The following is a 25,320-nucleotide window of genomic DNA, read 5'->3' as shown; positions in this document are numbered from 1 at the left end:
GATGAAGATGCAGAGGTATGAATTTACACTGATCTACACTCCAGGAAAACATCTGATTCTTGCTGATGCTCTGTCTAGAGCCCCTGCACATGATAGTGTGAGTTCAACTGAAGAGGATATTCAATGTCATGTGAATTTGGTGTCCAATGTGTTGCCTGTATCAGATAGAAAGTTACAGCAAATAGTTGATGCAACAACTAAGGATACAGAGTTACAGTTGGTCATACAGAATATGGATGAAGGATGGCCAATAGGCTCATGTTCACAGTTTTTTCAATGTTAAAGCTGATCTAAGTGTTGTGAATGGACTGTTACTGAAAAACAACAGAATAGTGATTCCACAAGAGTTAAGACAGGAAATTCTACAGCGGATTCATGAGGGTCACCTTGGCATTGAGAAATGTAAAAGAAGAGCTAGAGAATCTGTTTTTCTGGCCTGGACTAAATAAGGACATTGAAGTGCTGATAAGTAAATGTGAAACATGTCAGACATTTAGAAACAAACAGAGCAAAGAACCGATGATAACACTATGCTAAACATAACACTGTGCTAAAATAAAATAAATAATAAGTGTTTATTATCCTAATAAAACATTTCCCAGTTTTCAGGACGGCCCCCAAACACAGTCCAGCGGGTCACAAATGGCCCCCGGGCCACACTTTTTACACCTCTGGTTCCTGTTTCCACAGTAAAAAAAAATAAAACGCTGCCTTTTTCTGTTAATAATTGGATTTATATTTATAAGGGTATTTTTAGAAATGAAATGATTGCTAAGAAATGAAGAGTGTTTATTATGTTGAAGATTTGTTGTCTTGTTTGGTGTATATGTATTTTGTTTTATCCTGCTTTTGGGGGTTGTGGATTGGTGCAGCCAGGGACTATAAAAGCCTACAGGTTGGCCACATCAGTATGGGTGCTGCAGAGATGCATTGCCCATTGTATGCAAGATTTGTAAGTTTGTTAAATGTTGGGAATTAAACACCTGGTTGATCTGCACTATATTTCTCTTCCTCAAGACTCCTCTTTAAAGTCTGCCGGTCATTCTAACAATCCCAGTCGATGTTTCAATGGCGTACAGCTTGATGTCATCCATGTAGAGAAGTTAGCCCCATTCTTGAGTCGGTACCCTTAGCCAATCTTGTTGATAATTTGGCTGAGGGGGTTCAGGCCTATGCAGAACAGTAGCGGGGACAGAGCATCTCCTTGGTATATGCCACATTTGATGGACACTTGTGCAAGTGGTTTGCAGTTGGCTTCAAGGGTGGTTTTCCACAGCCTCATCGAGTTTGCAATGAAGGCTCTCAGAATCCTGTTGATGTTATACATCTCTAAGCATTCAATGATCCAAGTATGCGGCATTGAGTCATAGGCTTTCTTGTAATCAATCCATGCCATGCACAGGTTTGTGTGTCGGGTTTTGCAGTCTCTGGCAACTGTGTGGTCTACGAGGAGTTGGTGTTTGGCTCCTCTGCTATTTACCCTTCTGTGCTGTGCTCATGTGTTTGCTATCTTGGCCGCTATGATGCCTGACATGAGCTTTCAGGTTGTGGAGAGGCAGGTTATTGGTCGGTAGTTGGGTGGGACTGGACCCTTTGATGGATCCTTCTGGATTAGGATTGTCCGCCCTTCAGTTAACCATTCAGGGTGAGTCCCACTTTGTAGGAGCTGGTTCACTTGGGCTGCCAGTCGCTCATGGAGGGCAGTGAGTTTCTTTAGCCAGCAGGCATGGATCATGTCAGGCCCTGGTGCTGTCCAGTTTTTCATACCTGAGACTCTTTCTTGAACATCTGTCACAGTGATGGTTACCGGGGCTTGCTCAGGGAGATCAGCCACTGTGCATTGCTGTTGTGGGACGCCTCCCTTTCCCATATGCCTTTCCAGTATTGTTCCGTCTCCAGCCTTGGTGGGTCTGCTCTGTTGTTATTACCCTGCCATTGAGAGTACACCTTAGCTGGTTGAGTGGAGAAGCACCACTCAAGCACCACCACTGGTTGAGTGGAGACATGTCCATTAGGACATCACCATGAAGCATTGTATGCAGGATTTTTTTTTGTGTGTATTTTTTTTTTACCAACTGATCACAGCCAAAACTAGGCAGAAATTTTTAGGCTGAGTGGACTCTAAGAGAACTCTTCCAATGTGACTTAAAATATTGTTTTGGGCCTGTATTTACAGTTTTAAAGCTGCACTTAGAGAAAATTAAACTGCTGCACTCCTTCAAGACATGGAAGGAGTGTTTTGAAGGATAAAATTAGCTCCCGCTTACACTATTTTTCTTATAGGTGAATAATTGAAATGTCTAGTAAAATAAATGCTCATTTATTTGGTAGAAATACATTTATTCTTCAAAAAATGTGAACTCCAGGTTTTAGTTATGATCCTTTATCCATTGCTCAGTCCACTGAATTAGTTGCTCGAGGTTTTCCTCAAGGTCCTCAGGAGTGTTACTTGGTAACTGGTGGACAATCTCTTCAGAGTAGGCCTCCATGGCTTCCTCATAAATAATTTGGAAGATCTCACACTGCACATTGTCCTGTAGTTTCTTTCCAGTATAACCCCTGTAAGCAAATGAAAAGACAAGAACATATCCAGTTTTAACAACAAGGCACCTTATAGTGCTTTGGATAAATTAAAAGGAAATACAAACAAAATAATACACCTAAAAGAAAAACAAAGGTAAGGAAACAACAAAAAGAAAAGTGCTCCACAATTTATAAATTGATAGTTTCTCTGTTTCCATGTTTGATTCTTGTTCTGGATTGCTATTAGATGTGACCTTTCCTGACCTTCAAATCTCAGCAAGAATATCATCCGACTTGCAACTCTGGTCCAACTGCATGTCAGTCTGAGGATTCACTACTTGGCCCAATCCATCACACTGATCAGGCAACTTGACAAGGGCCAAAACAGCTGCTGGCGTGTTTTACATTTGTTGACAAATGAGGTATCACACCAACTCCAAACAGCAGAAATCTTGTTATGGATCTAAATAAATACAGATCCTCCATGTCTTTAAGGTGAACAGAAACAAATTTTTGTAAACATCCAAAGAGTCCAAACTATATCCTCACAGAATATGTGAGGATATAGTTTGTCCTCACAGAACACTTTGCTAACTCGTCTTATTGAGAAAATCTGATCAATTGCATTGAGATCCATAATTTATAGATTCAGAGGATGTGGAAACAGAGGCTCTAAAGAGAAGTATAGAAATAGAGCAAGCAGGGCAAAGATGGGTATGGAGGGAGCAGAAGAAAAAAAGAAAAAAAGCCCAATAATTAACCTTTTGAGAGTGCCTCAGTGAGAAGTCGCATGGCATTTTCAGACTGCGTCAAGCAACCCTGAATACAACATGCTTGTCATTTTTCTGTCCCTTCCATCACCTTTCTGAAATATGTTGGATCGGTCACAGGAAGACCGATCCAGAACAAGTTTGATCTCTACGTAACTGGCCGTTCCCTTGTTCTCACAAACAGCTTCAGAGCTTTTTGGGCTTCGCCAATTTCTACCAGCATTTCATTAAGAATTTCAGTCAGATTGTGTCTCTAGTCACCCAACTGACCTCCCCCACGAGACAGTTCATTTTATCCCCCCAAGCAGATCAAGGCCTTTTAACTTCTCAAAAGCAGATTCTCTGACGCCTCCATTTTCACTTGACCTGACGCCTTGACCCAGTTTGAGGCATAGAAGTTTGATGCCTCTGATTCTGGTTTGGGTGCTGTGCTTTCCCAGATCTCTTCCATTGACAAGAAACTTCACCCATGTGCTTTCTTCTGCTGCCCTGGACTGCACTTCTGTTCAGAATCACTTTCTGGCTGCACTTGTGTATCAACCTGGACAAAAGTTTGGATCTCCATCAGGAAAAATTCCTCTAAAGATGTCTTCTAGCAAGTTTTATCTACCATTTGTTGACAAATGAGTATCACACCAACTCCAAACAGCAGAAATTCAATCTGTTCTCAGCCCCGTCTCTGTTCATCTTAAATCTTAAATATATTGCATGTAATATGAAGATTGCAAATTAACCAATGTAATCTAATGTGGAATAGATTTTGTTTGTTACTTAACATCTAGCTACATGAGCTTTTTACTATGTACCACATTAAACATTTTATGAAATTTAATACATGTGACCTCTTGTAACTATATCAAATACTTGCAAAACACTGAAGATGCATGTGCTAACTTATTTAACAGCAGATGTATGAGGCCATGCAACTCCCCAAATTTGTGATAAGCCCCGTTTAACACAGAGATTCAAACAGCACCCTCACAAACAAGTTGGCCAAATAATTTGAGATGATGGGGCATTCAGACTAAGAAACAACTGCATGAATGGTTTCAGTTTGACAGTACAGACTGAAAAATGCTGTATACTAACCCAAATTGCCCACACTGGCACCTGACTAACACACTGAAGAATAAGAAGTACCCCGCACAGAGCAAGCAATGGTAACAATGCGATTTAACTGACAGCTCACTGCATTCGTTGATTGGCTTGTGATTTAGAACACTGAAAACTCCAAACAACATTGTAACATGCTGAGGACGGAGGAGCACAATTATGAGTTCAATCAGGAGCAGTGCTACGAACGCATGCATATATTTTTTCAGAGAATGACCGTAACTTGGCAGTCCATTTCACTGCTGCAAGGACATCAATTTCAAGAATAAAAGAAGCGAGAAATGGTGCAACTGTGACGAGCTTTCTGACAGAGTTGCAGTTTTGCGCAGACAGTGTAAAACACCGGAACTACATAATATTGGCTTGTGATGTGAATTTTATTTTTCCTTTGAATTTAAAAAAAATATATAGTTCATGGGTGGCTATGTGGATACATCCTTTGACTGCATTACCTAAACCGAAAAAGTGGCACAGCGTATTTATATGGATAGCAAAACCATCAGCTCATATGTTTGGCACAGAAATTAATTTCTACAAGACATAATTAAATATCTGGGTTTATTTAGTCCATAAGAACTTTGAGGTTCTCCATTGTTCACTGCCTCTGCAAACATCAGCAGAGTTGGCCACACCTTCTGCTCACAGCCTGTCCACAATACTAAAGGAAAAAAAGAGTGTAATGGAAAAGCTCACTATCTGGGGTAGAAACAAACTGCACCGCACATTAACCTGCTAGTGTGCCACCTGCCAGTGAAAACTACTTTAATAAGAGATGTGTTGGCACTGAAAATTAGCATTAAAATAAAATAACCAAGAAAGATACATCCAAAACATTCTAAAAAACAAAATAAAACTAATGACATGCTTGTCTGATCCTCAAAACGTTTTAACAATTTTAAAAGGTTAACATAGGGAGAAAAACTTTACCTGTCTTCAAGCCGGTGTACAACTGGGTTTGTCCGTGCGAAGTACAAAACAATGTCAAACCATCGTTCAGGAAACAGGTCACAGCCATGATAATCCATGATATCTACGATTACACCACCTTCCATCATCTTTTGATCCAGTTCGTCCACCACCTGTGCAATCCGAGAATCCAGAATTCATTAGCACCTATTCATCAAAGATACCAAAGTGGTTAATTTGGATTAGTAGGCAGCATTACTCAGTCTGTACTGTCAAACTGAAACCACTGAGTTGTTTCTCAGTCTGAACACCCCCTCCCCATGTCAATTATGTGGTCATCCTGGACGTGAGGGCTGCTGTTTGAATTTTTATGTATTAAGCGTGGCTTATCACAATTGCTTGCATGGAGCAAAGCAAAGAAAGACATCATTTCAAAAGTGAAAATACGACAATTTGGATTTTAGGTAAATTAGGTGTAAAATTAAGAGGACATACTCATCTCAGCCTCCTGGTGGCATTCAGTTTATCACCTGAAGATGCTACTATCAAGAATCAAAAAGCCTTCCTGAGATTGATTGGTAGATCGCAAATGTTTGGAAATATTAATTTAATTATGTTAGTTTAATGGGCATGTTTAAATATTAGACGGATCATGATTGTTTTGAGTAGCCTCAGTTTAGGTTAGATTTGCATGGTTTAAATCAGTAGAAAATTTTTCTTAGATATAATGAGCATGATTTGATTAAAACTAGTCTGATCAGTAGTTTTTTCATATAGATCACATTCTTAAGAGTGTATAAAACATATTCATTTGAAAAGGTTTTAGTTCATTATAACCAAAGGAGTGAAAAACTAATCAGAACTAAATATTGAGTGTAACAGATGTTTTGGTATTGAAACTGTTCATGTCTGTTTTATCAGAATTTGAGATTATTACAGATTTCATAATCAAAATCTGTTGGATGCCTTGGGTCAGAGGAGGAGTCAGGAGAGCTTTTTGCAGATCAGGAACCAGTTGAGGCAGTTTGAAGGGATGAAAAACATGGATAGCTGATAAGCTATCATTAAATGTTTCTGTATGGAATGAACACATCTATTGTTCGTGGCCTGGGAAAGTTCACAGGGAGGACAGCTTAGACAGCAATGAATTCATCCCTTGGCCTTGGTAACACTTCCATGGTCTCTAGGATATATATATATATGTCCCATATATATATATATACAGTTGTGGTCAAAAGTTTACATACACTTGTAAAAAACATAATGTCATGGCTGTCTTGAGTTCCCAATACGTTCTACAACTCTATTTTTCTGTGATAGAGTGATCGGAACACATACTTGTTTGTCACAAAAAACAGTCATAAAGTTTGGTTCTTTCATAAATTTATTATGGGTCTGCTGAAAATGTCACCAAATCTGCTGGGTCAAAAATATACATACAGCAACATAAATTGTCAATTTTGGTGATGTAGAGAGTTGTGTCAATCAAATTAGCTTAATGTCATGGCCTCTTCACTTCTTGTAAGTGATTCTGATTGACTACAGCTGTTCATTTCTTGTGAGCTCATTGAAATAGGGCTCATTTGACCCAGTGATCAGACTCAGCCACAAAAGCTACAATGGGAAAGTCAAAGGAACTCAGTGTGGATCTGAAAAAGCGAATTATTGACTTGAACAAGTCAGGGAAGTCACTTGGAGCCATTTCAAAGCAGCTACAGGTCCCAAGAGCAACTGTGCAGACAATTATTCACAAGTATAAAGTGCATGGAACAGTTGTGTCACTGCCACAATCAGGAAGAAAATGCAAGCTATCGCAGGCTGCCGAGAGGAGATTGGTCAGGATGGTCAATGGTCAACCAAGAATCACCAAAAAGCAGGTCTGCAAGGATTTGGAAGCTGATGGAACACAGGTGTCAGTCTCCACAGTCAAGCGTGTTTTGGACTGAGAGGCTGCCGTGCAAGAAAGAAGCCCTTGCTCCAGAAAAGGCACCTTAAGACTCGGCTGAAGTTTGCTGCTGATCACATAGACAAAGATAAAACCTTCTGGAGGAAAGTTCTGTGGTCAGACGAAACAAAAATTGAGCTGTTTGGCCACAACACCCAGCAATATGTTTGGAGGAGAAAAGGTGAGGCCTTTAATCCAGGAACACCATGCCTACTGTCAAGCATGGTGGTGGTAGTATTATGCTGTGGGGCTGTTTTGCTGCCAGTGGAACTGGTTCTTTACAGAAAGTAAATGGGATAATGAAGAAGGAGGATTACCTCCGAATTCTGCAGGAAAACTTAAAACCATCAGCCCGAAGATTGGGTCTTGGCCGCAGTTGGGTGTTCCAACGGATAATGACCCAAAACACACATCAAAAGTGGTAAAGGAATGGCTACACCAGGCTAGAATAAAGGTTTTAGAATGGCCTTCCCAAAGTCCTGACTTAAACCCCATTGAGAACATGTGGACAGTACTAAAGAAACGGGTTCATGCAAGAAAACCATCAAATTTAGCTGAACTGCACCAATTCTGTCAAGAAAAGTGGTCAAACATTCGACCTGAAGCTTGCCAGGAGCTTGTGGATGGCTACCAAAAGCTAGTTGCTGTGAAAATGGCCAAGGGACATGTAACCAAATACTAATGTTGCTGTATGTATATTTTTGACCCAGCAGATTTGGTGACATTTTCAGCAGACCCATAATAAATTTATGAAAGAATCAAACTTTATAACTGTTTTTTGTGACAAACAAGTATGTGTACCGATAACTCTATCACAGAAAAATAAGAGTTGTAGAACTTATTGGGAACTCAAGACAGCCATGACATGACATTATGTTTTTTACAAGTGTATGTAAACTTTTGACCACAACTGTGTATGTTCCTGCAGGACCCTCAAGCTCCCAGGAGGCCTCTGGTAGAGGACCCGAGCTCAGAGGATAAGAACCACCCGCGGTGGGTGAGAAGGGAGTTTTATATAAAAAAAAAAAAAAAATTCCCTTCTCACCCACCGCGGGTGGTTCTTATCCTCTGAGCTCGGGTCCTCTACCAGAGGCCTGGGAGCTTGAGGGTTCTGCGCAGTATCTTGGCTGTGCCAAGGACTGCACATTTCTGGACTGAGATGTCTGATGTTGTTCCTGGGATCTGTTGTAGCCACTGCTCCAGTTTGGGGGTTACTGCCCCGAGGGCCCGATGACTACAGGCACCACTGTGGTCTTCACCTTCCAGGCCCTCTCCAGTTCCTCCCTGAGGCCCTGGTATTTCTCTAGTTTCTCGTGCTCCTTTTTCCTGATGTTGCAATCACTTGGTATTGCTACATCTACCACAATGGCTTTCCTCTGATGTTTATCCACTACGACAATGTCTGGTTGGTTCGCCATTACTATATTATATAGTAATTATTATATTATATTATTATTATTATTATATATATATATATATATATATAAATTAAATTATATATATATATATATAAATTAAATTATATATATATATATATATGAAAAATAAAAAAACTCCCTTCTCACCCACCGTGGGTGGTTCTTATCCTCTGAGCTCGGGTCCTCTACCAGAGGCCTGGGAGCTTGAGGGTCCTGCAGTATCTTGGCTGTGCCAAGGACTGCACATTTCTGGACTGAGATGTCTGATGTTGTTCCTGGGATCTGTTGTAGCCACTGTTCCAGTTTGGGGGTTACTGCCCCGAGGGCCCCGATGACCACAGGCACCCTGTGGTCTTCACCTTCCAGGCCCTCTCCAGTTCTTCCCTGAGGCCCTGGTATTTCTCCAGTTTCTTGTGCTCCTTTTTTCTGATGTTGCAATCACTTGGTATTGCTACATCTACCACAACGGCTTTCCTCTGTTGTTTATCCACTACGACAATGTCTGGTTGGTTCGCCATCACCATTTTGTCTGTCTGGATCTGGAAGTCCCACAGGATCTTAGCTCTGGCGTTCTCCACCACCTTTGGGGGTGTTTCCCACTTTGATCTCGGGGTTTCCAGTCCATATTCTGCACAGATGTTTCTGTAGACTATGCTTGCCACTTGGTTATGTCGTTCCATGTACGCTTTCCCTGCCAGTATCTTGCACCCTGCTGTGATGTGCTGGACTGTCTCAGGGGCCTCCTTGCACAACCTACACCTTGGGTCTTGTCTGGTGTGGTAGATCTGGGCCTCTATTGCTCTGGTGTTTAGGGCCTGTTCCTGGGCGGCCAGGATGAGGGCCTTTGTGCTGTCCTTGAGTCCAGCTTTTTCCAGTCATTGATAAGATTTAGTGATATCAGCCACTTGGGTTATTTGTTGGTGGTACATCCCATGTAGGGGCTTGTCCTCCCATGATGGTATCTCTGGCACCTTAACCTCCATTCCCTGTTGTCTGAGACATTCACTGAGCACATTGTCTGTTGAGGCTTTGTCCCTGATATATCTATGGATCTTAGTTGTTTCGTCCTGGACAGTGGTTCTCACACTCACCAGTCTGCTTCCTTCCTTGCGGCTCGTGTACAGTCTTAGGGTGCTGGATTTGGGATGGAACCCTCCATGCATGGTTAGTAGCTTTCTAGTCTTAATATCTGTGGCTTTTATCTCCTCCTTTGGCCAGCTAATTATTCCAGCAGGGTATCTGATTACTGGCAGGGCATAGATGTTTATTGCACGGATTTTGTTCTTGCCATTAAGCTGGCTTCTCAGTACTTGCCTTATTTGTTGGAGGTATTTAGCTGTGGCTCCTTTCCTTGTGGTCTCATCAAGGTTGCCATTTGCTTGTGGTATACCTAGGTACTGTCCTCTATGTCTGCTATTGTTCCTTGTGGGAGTGAGACCCCTTCTGTGCGGATCACATTCCCCCTCTTTGTGATCAGCTGACAACACTTCTCTAGTCTGAATGACATCCCAATGTCAGTGCTGTAGATCCTGGTGGTGTGGATCAGTGAGGCAATGTCTCGCTCACTCTTGGCATACAGCTTGATGTCATCCATGTAGAGAAGGTGACTGATGTTGGCCCCATTTTTGAGTCGGTATCCGTAGCCAGTCTTGTTGATAATTTGGCTGAGGGGGTTCAGGCCTATGCAGAACAGTAGCGGGGATAGAGCATCTCCTTGGTATATGCCACATTTGATGGACACTTGTGCAAGGTGTTTGCGGTTGGCTTCAAGGGTGGTTTTTCACAGCCTCATCGAGTTTGCAATGAAGGCTCTCAGAATCTTGTTGATGTTATACATCACTAGGCATTCAATGATCCAAGTGTGCGGCATTGAGTCATAGGCTTTCTTGTAATCAATATATATATATACACTCCTGATCAAAATCTTAAGACCAGTCAAAAAATTGCAAGAATTTGCATTTTGCACTATTGAATCTTAAGAAGATTCTAAGTAGAGCTTCACAATGTTAAAAGAAAATATTAGTGCAAGAGACAAAAACATTTGAGCGGGGAATTTTCTGAAAACTGCATTTACACTCAAACATGATTTTTTCAGCTGATCAAAAGTTTAAGACCATAGTCTTTAAAAGCCAAAAGCTGTGCAAAAATCTGGATTCCATGTCATGTTCTATGAAGTCTTTACACTGTCAAGACCTCCAGATGGCAAAAGCAAAAAAGTTCACTGACTTTGAACGTGGCAGGATTGTTGAGCTGCATAAGCAAGGCCTCTCACAACGTGCCATTGCTGCTGAGGTTGGACGCAGTAAGACAGTCATTTTGCATTTTTTAAATGATCCTGAGGGTTATGGAACAAAAAAGTCAAGCGGTAGACCCAAAAAAATTTCACCAGCTCCGAACCGCAGGATCCGATTGGCTGTCCGTCAAGACAAGGGACGATCCTCTACCCAAATTAAAGCCATTACTGGTGCCGACTGCAGCCCGATAACCATCAGACGGCATCTGCAAGGGAAGGGCTTCAGAAACAAAAAACGTCTTCAAAGGCCACGTCTTCTTCAACTCCACAGAATTGCCCGTTTGGACTTTGCAAGGGTGCACCAAACATGGGACATTGAAAGGTGGAAGAAAGTTGTCTTCTCTGATGAGAAAAAGTTTTGGCTTGATGATCCTGATGGCTTCCAACGTTACTGGCATGACAGAGAGATCCCACCTGAGATGTTTTCTACACGGCACAGTGGTGGGGATTTGGGGTGCGTTTTCCTTCAATGGAACAATGGAGCTTCAGGTTGTGCAGGGGCGTCAAACAGCAGCTGGCTATGTGGAGATGTTGCAGCAGGCATCCCTCATGACTGAGGGCCCTCGTCTGTGTGGTAATGATTGGGTTTTTCAACAAGACAATGCTGCAGTTCACAATGCCCGCCTGACAAAGCAGTTCTTCCAAGAGAATAACATCACTCTTTTGGACCATCCTGCATGTTCCCCGGATCTAAACCCAATTGAGAACATTTGGGGATGGATGGCAAGGGAAGTTTACGAAAATGGACATCAGTTCCAGACAGTGGATGCCCTTCGTGAAGCCATTTTCAACACTTGAGCAATGTTCCCACTAGCCTCCTGGAAACACTGGCATCAAGCATGCCTAAACGATTGTTTGACGTCATCAACAAGAATGGTGGAGCTACTCATTACTGAGTCCTTTTTTTGGCACTTTGATTTCTGTTTTGGGGGGTTTTGGAGGTTTTTTGAGCTATGGTCTTAAACTTTTGATCAGCTGAAAAAATCATGTTTGAGTATAAATGCAGTTTTCAATTAATTCCCCGCTCAAATGTTTTTGTCTCTTATGCTGATTTCTTCTTTTAACATTGTGAAGCTCTACTTAGAACCTTCTTAAGATCCAATAATGCTAAATGCAAATTCTTGCAATTTTTTGACTGGTCTTAAGATTTTGATCAGGAGTGTATATATATCTCCTAGATATATATGAAAAGAATTTAACTCACCCGGTCCTCATCCAAAACAGGGCACTGGTACTCCTCATCATACCCGTCATAATATTGGCCTGGGGAAAGATTTAGAAAGTCTTTTTCTCATAAATAAATTTTACCAATTTGAATTGCCTTGTTGGTGAAAATGTGCTATATAAATAAGATTACCTTACCTACCTACTCAGCTATAAGGTGATAAAATGGAACTCAAGCAAAAAATAATAATACTTTTTGAAGTACCAAACCCACCAGTTTCAAATGTGCATTCACTGAATGAACACCACCTTGCTCAAAGAACAAGGTGGTATATATATATATATATATACCACCTTGTGGTATATATAAATATACATACCACCTTGTTATATACACATATATATGTGAAAACAATAATAATAATAATGATAATACAAAAATAATAAAAAAATTTAATTATAAAAATATATATTTTTATAATTAAAAATAAATTTGGATTTTTTTAAAAAATTGAACAATTCTTAACTTTTTTTATTTTACTTAATTTGTCTATTTTTGTTTTGAATCCACAAAATACTTTTTTACTTTTCCCCATCTCCGTGCAGCTTTCAGAAATGTTCCCTTAGTTTTGCCAGTGCCTGACTTGAGTTGCTCAACTTGGCATTGCATATGCCAGGTTGAGCATATGTCAGCAGATGGGACATTGACTCTCATCCCGTTCCGTCACACACATGAATCCATGTTGTACATCAGTGGAGCTCTCACTTTCTGAGACCAAGATCTACTTTTTCTCTCACCAGCCAGCTGAGACCTACCTCATGACACAAAGACAAAAATTGTAAATTAAAGCCTACTGACTCATTTTCAATGCGAATATATATCAATTATGTAAGAAATGATTAAACCTAATGTGGTTTCTTCCTCAGTGAGATTCTGACACTACAAGCAGTTTACTGGTTTCTCAGCTGGTTGCAAACCTGAGGCTAGCAGCTGTCAGTCAGTTGCGGTAGATCTGAAATATGGTTTGATGATGTCAATATGAGAAACTACAGACTGGAGGAACTAAAGACCTCTGCAAATGTAATTTAGGATATAATTAATTTAATTTCACATAATTATTGTGGTGGAAGCCAATCAGGTTAAGAACCACTGATTGTTAAAACTTAATCAAATATATTTGTCCTATTTGATGTTTGTGATGTTTACTGCAAATGAATGAGGTAAACATTTGTTGTTTACTGAATGTTCAGAAACTACAGCAGCTGTGATGAACCACAGGTAAACAAAGATAAAATAAACCAAACAGGTGATCAACTCAAAACCTTTTTACTCTCCATCTCTCTTTGTCATTTAAGCACACCCGTTGCCTGTTGTACATATTCGTCTGACCACTTTCTTTTTTTGCTCGACATGTTTAGTATGGATTAAAATATTGAGAAATAAATCACACAGCTGTCGTACAACTATGACAGCCGTTGACTACTGCGTGCACTAAATTTCCCGCAGCACAGATTGACCAAGCAATGTCACGTGATCCTCTGAAGCAAGTGATGGCCAAGTGGGGCGCGTCATCACGATGTTACACAAGTGTGTCTTTACCTCCATGGGCGAGGCTCCGCCGAACCCCTGAGACCGACTCATCGAACCGCTGGGGTTCGATCGAACCCAGGTTAAGAACCATTGAACAAAAATTAAAACTCCTGTTTCCAAATAGATGTGCTTCATATCAGACAAAACACATGTCTCATGTGAAATATATTATAGAAAATTTTATAGTCAACCTGAACTAACTGAGGTTTCCTCAGTAAAGCAGCTTCTAGATTGTAGATCTTCCTTCAATTGGTGTAGAGCAAATTATGTTAACCACAGATATATCAGAAGAGCCATCTCAAAATTCAAAGTAAGCAATGTAACAAGTGGAAATGGATTACAAGATGAATGGTATAAAATTTTTTATTATTATCTATAATGCCTTTGCTGTTAAAAACATATGCTTAAAAGGGGTGAGACAAAATCATCCTGGAAACAAGTAATAACTCTCTTCCTACTTTCGTTTTGCTCAAAAAATTAAGGAAGACCCAGAAAATGAAGGGAATCCGATTTGAGGGAAGAGCAGGATTTCCCCAGTGTGCCAGCATGCTTTACTAGCCTGCCCGCCTGGTCAAGCACTGCTTGTTTTTGTTTTTATAAGAAATAATAAAAAATAAAAAAATAAAAACTTTTTAAAAATTTATTTAATACGGATTGCAAGTGTATCTGTTGCTCTGAGCGCTTCACTGGCAGAACAAATTTTTTCCTAAAAGATGATGTAACCTAGTGTTAAAAACACAAGTAAAAAAAAAAGTATGATGTTGATTTAATGTCTTATTCTACAGTAAGAGTTAAAAAGTAATAAAGTTAAAAGTAGGTTAATAAATAAGTTAATATAGATAAAACGTGGTAAGAATCTTTAAAAACTGTGAAATATGCCTTTAGTAATTGCTTTTAGTGACGGATTAAACAATCTGATTTCACATCAGCCAATAAGGTTGATTGTCCCTCCCCTTTAACTGCTGTGCTGAGATTTTGCTCAGATTTGCCATAAGCTCTCAAGCGTGAGCTTGAGAACGGAAGCAACAGTTGACTGTTGCTTCTGTTAATAGTTTGGAAGAGTTTGTTGAAATTTGATGAAGAATCTGGAAAGCAGTAAGAAAAACAATATTGATATAATTTTGCAAAATATAGAATTCAAAATAGTAAATTCGTTTTTATTAAATCTCAGAATGCTGAAGCCAGAAAAATCCCGATGTAGCAATTGTTTAGTCTATTAAATTCTATTCTTTCTTCTAGACACTATGTATTCTCAAGAGCATCGGAGAGTAACCGCACGCGCTTGGCAGTTGGCTCAGTAAATTTGTTGAAAATTGGCTACAATACCTAAAAACTGATCAAATTTAATAAAAATTAAATTGTATTGTTAGATTCTGTATTATTGTGTATATTGAAATTTTTCGACATAATTTTACTTATTTTTTTAATTAGTACATGTTCTAATATTTCAATGGTGCTATTTTAGTGAAGTGCTTTCTAAGTGCTTTTCCGTTGGCATTACTCATAGAGTGTTGTAGATGTACTTCATTTGGCACTTTTAGATTGAAATATACATATGATTTTTTTTTTCCACATATAACCGAATTTCTTTAGTTTTACTGATGTGTTGGTAACATTGTACTCTGATAAATCGACTATTGCTGAACAACATGAAAAAAACTTGAGAAAGTATGAAAGATCTCTTCGAATTGTAGCCTAAGCTTTATGGATATTGGCATCTTGTATTCTAAGATGTTTTACTTTGGCCTTGTTCCAGGTCAGGTTTTTTTGTTGTTATTGTGCACTTTTGGCCTGTTGTGCCCAGAGACCCCGTGATCTTCCTGTTCTGAACTTCGATGGCGAACCCCAACCCAGAAAACTAAGTGAACTGGTTGATAGTGACCCGACTGGTCACTAGCTGTGAAACATTGAAGAGCTTTGACAGACACATCAAAAAGACTGTGCTATATATTTTATTTTATTTTTAAAAAGCAGCAATTTTGGTCTATTTGTAAATGTGGATCCACAATTATTTATTCTATTAAATTCTATTCTTTCTTATAGACACTATGTATTCTCCTCTATTGTTACTCACACCTTGGCTCCCTTGAATTTAGAGTCTTCTGATCCAGCCCAACTTTCTTTATATTTGTATAGAATTGGAATTAGTCATTGAAGTAAATTCATTTAACTGTCATTTATTATCATCAAGTATATTTGAAGTAACTAGGTAGTTACAATGAGATTATAGTTTATGCATTTAAAGCTGGGAGAGGGGACCAATCACACAGCTGGCGCCTCTGAACGGAGCCTCTGCGCAGTGCCTCATATGCTGCCGGGCTTTTTCTCTAAATTTCACCTCAGCGCAGATTGTGTGCAGCTCCTTTCACTCAAACAGGCTGACCTGTATGTATATTTATATCAACACCCTGTGAGAAATTCTTTTTTTTTTTGCAAACTCCACATCAAGGTAGTTTAAAAACCACTGCTTTAACTCTGGTTGTGCAGCGCTATGTGAACCACAGGACTAACTCGTAGTCACTCTTTCATGATTTATAGTTGGGAATAAAGAATTATGTGCAGCATTTATATTTCAACACGCTGCCCAGCGTGTGGCTCTTTTTTTCTAGTAAAATTTATGTCTGAGTTCCTGGTGCGTTCGTGGTTAATGAACCACCGCTAACCTCATCATGCAGGTTCAGCCTGGTGAGGAGCATTCTCACTCTCCTCGTTGTCACGCATCACGCTGGTTTTATTTTATTTAATTTTTTTAAATATTATTTTTCCAGTTCCACATCAAATGCTTTGTCCGCCTAGTCAGCGAATGCGTGCGAAGATCAGAAAAATTTGTCCCTTAATGTTGGGCAACCAAATCAGTGTCTGTAATGCTTATTAAAAACTCAACAGACACAAAATGGAAGAGCTACTAAAGCTACATTAGCCTCATTAAATTAAACCTTTGTTTGTTGCACATTTAACCCCTCATGGAAGGCCGGTCCAAGTCTGTATGAGGCTTTGAGCAAAATTTGACTTAGGGGCCTCTCTTCCTGCTAAAAACATCAGCACCTCGAGCAAGTTCAGTGTTAGATTTAGTGACATCTCAGAGAGGGGAGTAGTTAAATTGGCCAACCTAAACTAATTAATAACTGCAATTATTAGTTATAATTGAAGTTTACTGATTTATATTTGTGAACAAAAAAAGCTCAATTTTAAAGATTAAACTGAGACCATCAGCACATAATCGAGTAGGCGCTCTGGCACCAAATTTCAATAAAATCCCATTGACCCCCTCAGAGGTTAAGGAAAGATTATACATAACCAGTTTGTATAATTGGATGATGCATGTATGATTTAGGGCCAACAGTATGCAAATGGCAAGGAACTTAAATTAACCTTCCCGCTAGACCCAAATTGTTCAGCCACCAGTCAGTGCTTAATTCTATGTCACTTGGTTTAAGTTTAAACATATATGAATCAACCAGTAAAAGACATCCAGCAGAAAAAACAGGCAACTTTCTGTTGGAAGGGGTGAGACCAAAGTGATGTGAGGAAGGTGATATAAGTCTGACCAGTTGTGACCTTGTGTGAAAGCTATTGCACATTAATGTTTCATGACAAATTGTCAGATTTTGAGGGTTGGCCACACCCACATGCTTCAATGTACAGAAAAGATTTATGTTTGATCTTGAATGCCTCAAGACTTTCCCATGTGATTCTGAAGTCTGAGTGTCAAAAGTTGAAGGAGTTTGCTGTGTAAAAAAGACAAAATGTCAGCTTTGATGGAAATAACGGACTTCTCGTTGGGTTTGGACCATGGTTCCACGTGACTTTATTGTAGTTTATTGTAGTGACAAGATACACACGTCTGATGGGTTTCACAATTCTGGGTTAAAGCATGGCTTGGGGCTGATTTAAAATATTCTAGAGGGTGCTGAAGAGGATTTTAGGCCACATTCCTTGTCAATTGTTGTGGATTTTTGTTGGGGAGGGTAAGAATTGATCTTATTGAGTTTGGTGCAACTTGGCTGGATTCTTTGGAATTTAGAGCCAAATGTATGACATTGGCATCACACCTGATATCGCCAAGCCGTCATGCCAACATCCTCTACCGAAACCTGTCATTGTTGGAAACCAAATTACACCAAAATGTCTGCCGTGGACAAAATTTTAAGTTGATTAGGCAAAAGGTGTCAGAGACTGTTCAAAGTAAAACATTGCACTTCCTGTTCTCAGTGGGCATGGCTTAAGTGACGTCTTGATTTGACCATCAGGTATTGCATGGGTCCAGATGGGGATCAATTACTGAATGAATCATGTTTCATGGCAATATGTCAAACTTTGAAACCTGCCCACAGACTCTTCAGCATGTACAAAATCTTTCTATTTTGATAATTTTTATTCAGCAATCCTTTATGAACAAACTTTGAGAGAGGAAAACATGGTTACCAGTACAGTCAGACTGTAGATTTAAGGAATTTACCAGAAAAGGCATAACCTAACATTGTGTTATTTCATCCGAAATTAATACCGGAAATATTTGATCTTGACAAACAAACAGGACTGTCAGATATTTGCAGCTCAGGCAAAAAAAAAAAAAAAAAAATTATATATATATATATATATATATATATATATATATATATATATATATATATATATATATATAAATTGCAAATTGACTAGTTGACCACATAAACACACATGGCTGTATCATTCAAGGTAAAATTACTTCAAAAGTGCTCAAAACCAATGTTTCACTTTGTTTTATTGTGTCTCTATATTAATATGTATATTATATTCAATCTTTTCTATTTTATAATTGCATTGTATTTTTTGATTGTGTATAGCACTTTGGTCCTGTTTGTGTATAAAGTCCTTCATAAATAAAGCTGGTATGGTATGGGAATTTGAGATAACAGCTTATAAAGTTTTATTTGGGGGATCAACATCAGGATGAAAGTCTCTCCCCTCTATAGTATTTTTTACCAATAACAAATTTCTCTGTTGTGGGTCTTACCTTCATGTGCCAGTTCACCAATGTTGACATATGTCAACCCTGTCTTTGCAGCCAACTCCTTTCCCAATGTTGTCTTCCCTACTCCGGGTGTTCCTGTGGATGTGGATGAAATATTTCCACTATATTAGATTGAACACTCACAATTATATTCAGAGCAAAGTGTTATTAAAATACAAATCATGCACTCTGTCAGATATTGTAGGTGAATGAAAATGACCGATTTATTTTTTTACATCTATGAGTATCCTAAAAAAGTCAGTAATTTTCATTTACAGCTAAAAAAAACTATCTTTTTTTATGGGAAAAAGTTCTATATTTTTAGCCACCTATGTTAGAAAATTAAAGTGGTTAAATTTATTTAAATATTTGAAATATTTTAAGCCTTTATTGATTGCATTTGTTTAGGATTATAGCTTACAGAGAACAGTCACATTCATCGAAGGTTGAGTGAAAGAAAAAAGTAAAAGTGTGGTAGGAAAAATGTGCACCAGATGTTGAAGGGTACAAAGTCTTGACCCACGGTGTTGTCGCAGCCATACACTTCTGAATTTTTGTAAAGCTGCACAGACTGAGCACACCACAGAGCAGAACCAGAAGACAAAAGATGTTTGAAAGATTGATACAACAGCAGATCTTTAATGTATTGTAGTGCTAAACTGTTCAGTGAATTATAAACTAACAATATTTTATAGTTTATTCTCTGAGCTACTTGGGAGCCAGTGTAAGGACGGCTCCAGTTTAAGGACTATTTTGCTGGTTTTAGTCAGAACGGCAGCCGCAGCTCCAGCTTAATGATTGATTTTTTTAGGCAGACCTGTGAAGACGCTGTTCAATGCGACTAAAGACAAAACACATAGATGAGTTTCTCTACATGAAGCTGAGACATTAGTCCTCTAATCCTGGAAATCTTCTTCAGGTGATAGAAGGTCGACTTTGTAACTGTCTTTATGTGGCTCTGAAGGTTCAGGTCAGAGTCGTTCAGTGCACCCAGATTTTGGACCTGATCTGAAGTTTCCAGCTGTAGCAAGTGAAGATGTGCATTGACTCTAAATTGTTCTTCTTTAGGTCAAAAGGTAATAAATTCAGTTTTGTTTCTGTTCAGCTGTAGAATGTTGTGGCACATCCACACATTTATCTCCTGTTTTGAACAAGTCTTTATTTAATTAATTATTTAAACCATTCTATTTTCAAATTAAATATTTAGCACATTAATTCACAAAAGCATCAGTTTCCAGTACAAACAAATCAGTTGAACAAGAACATCTGAACATATCAGAGAGCTGAAATCCCAATGAATCTACTAATCAGTGGAGTATGAAAAAAAATACAAATGTATAACAAAGGGAAAATCATCCTCATGCAGTTTTTGTATACATAATGACAGAGATACATATCAAACAAACACACACAGAATAAACATGTGTATTTACATAAATTTTAACCAGCTACAATGTCAATTCCAAATATGTAATCAAAGGGTTCCACCTTCCACCCATCCATCCATTTTCTAACATCCATGTCCCTAGTGGGGTCGGGAGGTGCTGGTGCCTATCTCCAGCTAATGTTCTGGGCAAGAGGCGGAGTACACCCAGGAGAGGTCGATAGTATGTCGCCGGGCAACAGGGTTCCACCTTTTCTTAAATAAATCAATGGATAGATTTAGTTTTGCTTTTGTTTTCCCATTGTATAAAAACCACTCTCTCTCCATTGATTTATAGTGGGAGGAAAAGGCCTATACCAACATACCATAATCTTTTTTTTTTTGCTACCAGTACAAGGATTCCAAACAGGTACTTATTTTTTTTTACTTGATAAATTACTCAGGAGTACTCCCAGAACAAAGACAAGGGGGTTCCATTCAATATAAATGTGTAAAATATTTGAAATTTCCTCTCTAATTCCTTCCCAAAATGTGGACAACCCCAAAAAATGAGTGTGATCTATAACTGTTTGACATTGACTCCAACACAAATTTGTTTTAGCCTCATCAAATATCGAAATAATACATGGTGTTCTGAAATATCTAACAATTACTTTCCAATAAAATTCTTTCCATGTTGGACTGTTAGTCAGTTTATGTCCATTTTCACACACAAGCTCCCACTCTTGAATATCAATCACAATATTAATTTCTAGTTCTCACCTTTATCCTAGGAGACTCCTCCGACATACATCACTGTAAACATTTATATAGATTTGACAGTTTTATCAGATTTGTTTTCTTTAGTGACCTTTATGAAGAACATTTCTAAATCAGCAGATTATGACTTAAGAAGAGTGTAGGTAAGTAACTTCAAGTAACTTCTTAACTGCAAAAATCTGTAAAAGTCACATGAAGTAAACCCATACTTCTCCTGAATTTGACCAAATGATTGAAGCAAGTCAACAATAAAAATTAAAATCTTATTTTGTCAGACTCAAAACCCTGAATCATGTTGCCCAGGTAAAAAAATACATTAAATCCCAAATTTTCAAGGCCCTGGATACAGATTGAGGAGTTTTGATACTTTTTTCAAATTGTTTGTGTACTTTTCATCTACTTATTTGTAATGTTGTACTTATTCTAGATTTCAGTTGAACAAAATGCAAGGGCCTGCAATGAAAATTCAGGGCACAAGCTTTGTTCCAGTGTCAACCATATTATTTCTGTATTCTGTATTAGTCAATCCACAGTTGGACACAATTGTGCTGCCCAATACTACAATTTTAAATTTGGTGAGTTAAGACCTCTGTAAGGCTTACTGCTGGTCAGTTGGGTAAATTTTATTTTGGTCTTTCTTTTCTGCCAAATAAAAGTAGAAATCAATTTTTGCTTTTGTTGGATAAATTGTGATGTTATTAATCAAATATTTGTTGTCTCATGTATCTTTATAATGTATCTTTTCTTATATGCTTTTATTGTTTAATTTAACCTTAGAATTAAGAATGTTTCTGCATTGTTGATTCCTTTCTCAGAAGGCCTCACTGAAAGAAAGCAGTGACAACAGGTTTCTGCAGGATCATCTCTCGGCGGGAAGCAAGGCCTCTTTGACCTGCTAGATTGCTATAAAACTATGACCGTGAAGATGTACAACTTGCTCTGTTTAACCCTGTGTCTGGAACGAGATTATCAAGTGCAAGATACCTTATGTTTTAGTTAGTGATTGTCATTGGCGCTGTAGCTATGTGATGAAGTGTTTTCCCCTCCCCTTTGAGTCACAGCGTTCTTTGTGATTAGGGATCCTAAAAACAATAAAAAGAGAGGAGCAGACAAATGTGGTTTCAGAGCGGTAGGAGATTGTAACTGAAAGCACATCTCTGTCTGTTCTCCTCGCGAGTGACAAAGAACCTAACTCTCTTGTCTTTCCTGTATTTGTTTAATCTGTGTTTTACAGGTTAAACCCGACAGCATTTTTAAAAAACTTTTTGTTGGAATCCAAATAGGAAGTGATATAAACAAATATAGCAACCTGGGGAGAATATTCAACTTGACTGTTTCAAACCTTCCAAAAAAGGATAGCAGTGAAATGTCCCATCTTTCTAAATCCTTGTGAATTTGACCCAATAGTTTCCCATAATTTGCTTTGTACAATTTGGAAACATCCATAGTAATGTTGATTCCCATGTATCAAAACCCATTAGGTGACCAATAAAAATTTGGATAATTCTGAGGGCCGGGTTCCTCTTATCATCATCGCTTTTGATTTTGATTCATTTACTAGGTATCCTGAGACAACATTTTTACCTGCTACACCTAAGATTGATGGGTACTGATTAACTCTGCTCCAGGTTCTATTCTGATAGTAAATAAGATTGGTGATAGGCAGCATCCTCGACATGTTCCTCTTTTTAAGGGAAAATGTTCTGATCCCCTTTAGCCTACTTTTTAATCTGCTGACATGTAGATGCCACATGCCTTGGCATCTGAGTATGACTGACGCCAGGTATCCATATACAAACTGAAACTGATTTGACAACACTCAGAGGGTACATAAGTAGAAAAGAATAAAAAGCTAAACATGTGCTACATTTCTTCACTTGGTTTCATCCATAAGGTGAGCCAAGTGTGCCAATGTCACTCTGTATCTGTTCCTATAGTACGATTCTAACACATTTGATCATTTTGTCATTAAATCCTGTTAAACTTTTAACAAACTCTCAACTTTTGTCCAAAGGTAAAACTTGAGGGACTCGGAACTGGTGAAAACTATGGAAGCCCGTTTCCGTCACTCTGTTAAAAAATTAAATTAAATTATCTCATTATAATGAGATACTATCTCAAAATAATGAGATAGTATCTCATTATAATGAGATTATTTTATTTTATTTTTTTTAACAGAGTGGCGGAAACGGGCTTCCATAGAAAACGGACCTGGTTGTTGCACAAAGGGCAAAACGGTGAACCCACAACAGGCAAAAGGGAAACTGCTATATGCTCTAAACAAGCATAGACCGTTTTACTAACATGTCTCAAAACACATGTTTACAGAATTTCAATTAGGCATGAACGCAATTCCTTACCTGCGAAGAGGTTCTTATCAACTGTTGCAATAAACTGAGTAATACAACAAAACTATCAACAGCAGAGACTACTCTGGTAACGTCATGTGAAGCCATGGAATAGCAATGTTTTTGGACTGACCCTTACTTGAACCAAGTTAGGGATAAAATAAGGATTTCAGTCCTTGTGAAACCCCTACTCTAAAACATTTAGAATCACTTTGTGGATTGGAACCATGCCTTGTTCAGGAAACTTTACAGGAGATGTTCTCCTTCCCACTGTTCTACATAAACATTCACTGAGTGTTGAGAACTGCTAACACGAAACAGATTTCAAATTACACATGTCCAGCGTAGTTAGATCACAAACGTTATGAGGAAATGGGACATCAAAGTCGTAAGCAGCACCTTACCTGTTAACAGTATATTTGGTCGTTTCGCCATCATTGCTGAGCATTGGGTTCCTGAAACGTGGTTTTCTTTTTCTTTTTCTTCTTCTTCTCCTCCTCCTCCTTCTTCTACTACTTCTGTAGTTTTCTGGCATTTCACAAACTTTGTGCATTACCGCCATCAACTGGACGGAGATGTAATTCAGAAATTCATTTTCCTTATTTATCTTCAAAACTTAAAAAAAAACTAAATTATCTACATAATTATTCACTCACAGAAACATACAAATTAAATCCTATCATATAATTTTGTATCTTTTAAATATTTAATAAGTGCTTAAATTGTATAATTTGATTGCTGCTTCTCTAATAAATTATCCATATTCACTGAACTCCCAACACCCTTTCCAATTCTTTTCTCTCTGTTATATATTTTGTACAATAAATCAACACATGTTCTACACCTTCTGTTTCCCTGCAATAAGAACAAACACCTGATGTGTGTCTGTGACATCTATGCTCTCATTGCACGCTCTCGAGTAAAAATCAAAAGCACAAGCTTTGTCTCTCAGCTGAAGTTTCAGGTTAGCTGACAAGTCCTCGATTCTCCTCAGCATAGTATTTCTGGATAAGCTCACATTGTTGAAATCAGACTCTTTTTTTGGCACATTATTTCTGTGACTGTGATGAGGCACTGCTTTATGAAATCACAGTCTGAAAACGGTTTTCTGTGCTTTGCAATAAGTTTAGTGACTTCATAACTTGATAACCCTTTCCTGTATTTTATTAGCACAAAAAACCTGCTGTTGAGCTTACAGGCTAGTTGCCATTTGCTTGACTTTCTGTGTTCGTTCGGCACCAATGTACAATGTGTAGCTATGATGTTTGATCTCATAGTGCAGAGGGACATTATACTCTTTCATTACAGCAATATCTTAATTGCAAATTAAACAGACACACTTTCCGTTGATTTCTTTGAAAAAATACTTATCTTCCCACCGTGTTTGAAATCTCCTACACTCACTTGCTATTTTGCGTTTCTTCTGTGTTGCCATTTCTGGTGACTCAGTAAAAGTTTTCCTTCGCTTAATTTCGTTTCTGTGGCTGGCTCCATCTAGTGTTGAAACTGACAAGTGCAACAGAGTTGAGCTCATGATTTTTGTTTGGGCCATATTCAATTCTATTTTCAAAATTTGCTGCGGCCAATAAAAACTGGTCCATGGGCCGCATTTGGCCCGCGGGCCATAGTTTGGACACCCCTGCTTTAGGCTATAAGCCCATTTTATTTTTTACTAAGGAAGAAAAGTCTTCAAGCAAGTGGGTAGCAGATGTTATTACTCATTTGGAGCCCACTGCTGCTACAAATAATTTTCTTGAGAAGATGCAGAGGGCTTATGAATTTCTTCTTTCTGTATATCAAGTCCACAGAGAATGAGCAAGACATGTTTCTATAGATATTTATTTCTGTTTTCTGTAAAATTATGTCTTTACCAGTACCAGTGCAGCCCCACACCTCCATGGAACAGCAAGTTTTTTGACCTAAAGAGGAGTGGCCTGGTGAAAAAGCTGAGTACCTGGTCTATGAACCAACAGAGACCATAGCTGAGGAGCATCCAAAGTGCATCCAAGTGAAATAGTCTTTGGATGTTGGTTCTGTGGTATCACAGACAAAAGCCAGAAGCACTTCTCCAGTTACCTCTCCGCCCACTCTGCCAACTGTCTCTACCATAGAC

The 25,320-nt window shown here is 38.6% G+C and overlaps 1 protein-coding gene across 1 annotated transcript; it reads right to left on the bottom strand.

Annotated features, from left to right (window-relative positions):
• Positions 1-2,227: 2,227 nt before the first annotated feature.
• LOC129357374 (adenylate kinase isoenzyme 6-like) lies at positions 2,228-23,714 on the bottom strand. The gene is made up of 5 exons (XM_055026669.1): positions 23,612-23,714; positions 18,720-18,812; positions 12,173-12,231; positions 5,334-5,485; positions 2,228-2,559 (listed from the first exon to the last, which is right to left on the bottom strand). The coding sequence occupies exons 1-5, from the start codon at positions 23,643-23,645 to the stop codon at positions 2,370-2,372; spliced, it is 528 nt and encodes a 175-aa protein (XP_054882644.1). The 5' UTR covers positions 23,646-23,714; the 3' UTR covers positions 2,228-2,369.
• Positions 23,715-25,320: the final 1,606 nt, after the last annotated feature.

Source organism: Poeciliopsis prolifica, unplaced genomic scaffold, assembly GCF_027474105.1.
Source record: "Poeciliopsis prolifica strain line A6 unplaced genomic scaffold, Auburn_PproV2 SCAFFOLD250, whole genome shotgun sequence".
NCBI lineage: Eukaryota > Metazoa > Chordata > Actinopteri > Cyprinodontiformes > Poeciliidae > Poeciliopsis > Poeciliopsis prolifica.
This window is presented reverse-complemented; position numbering and strand designations above follow the sequence as displayed.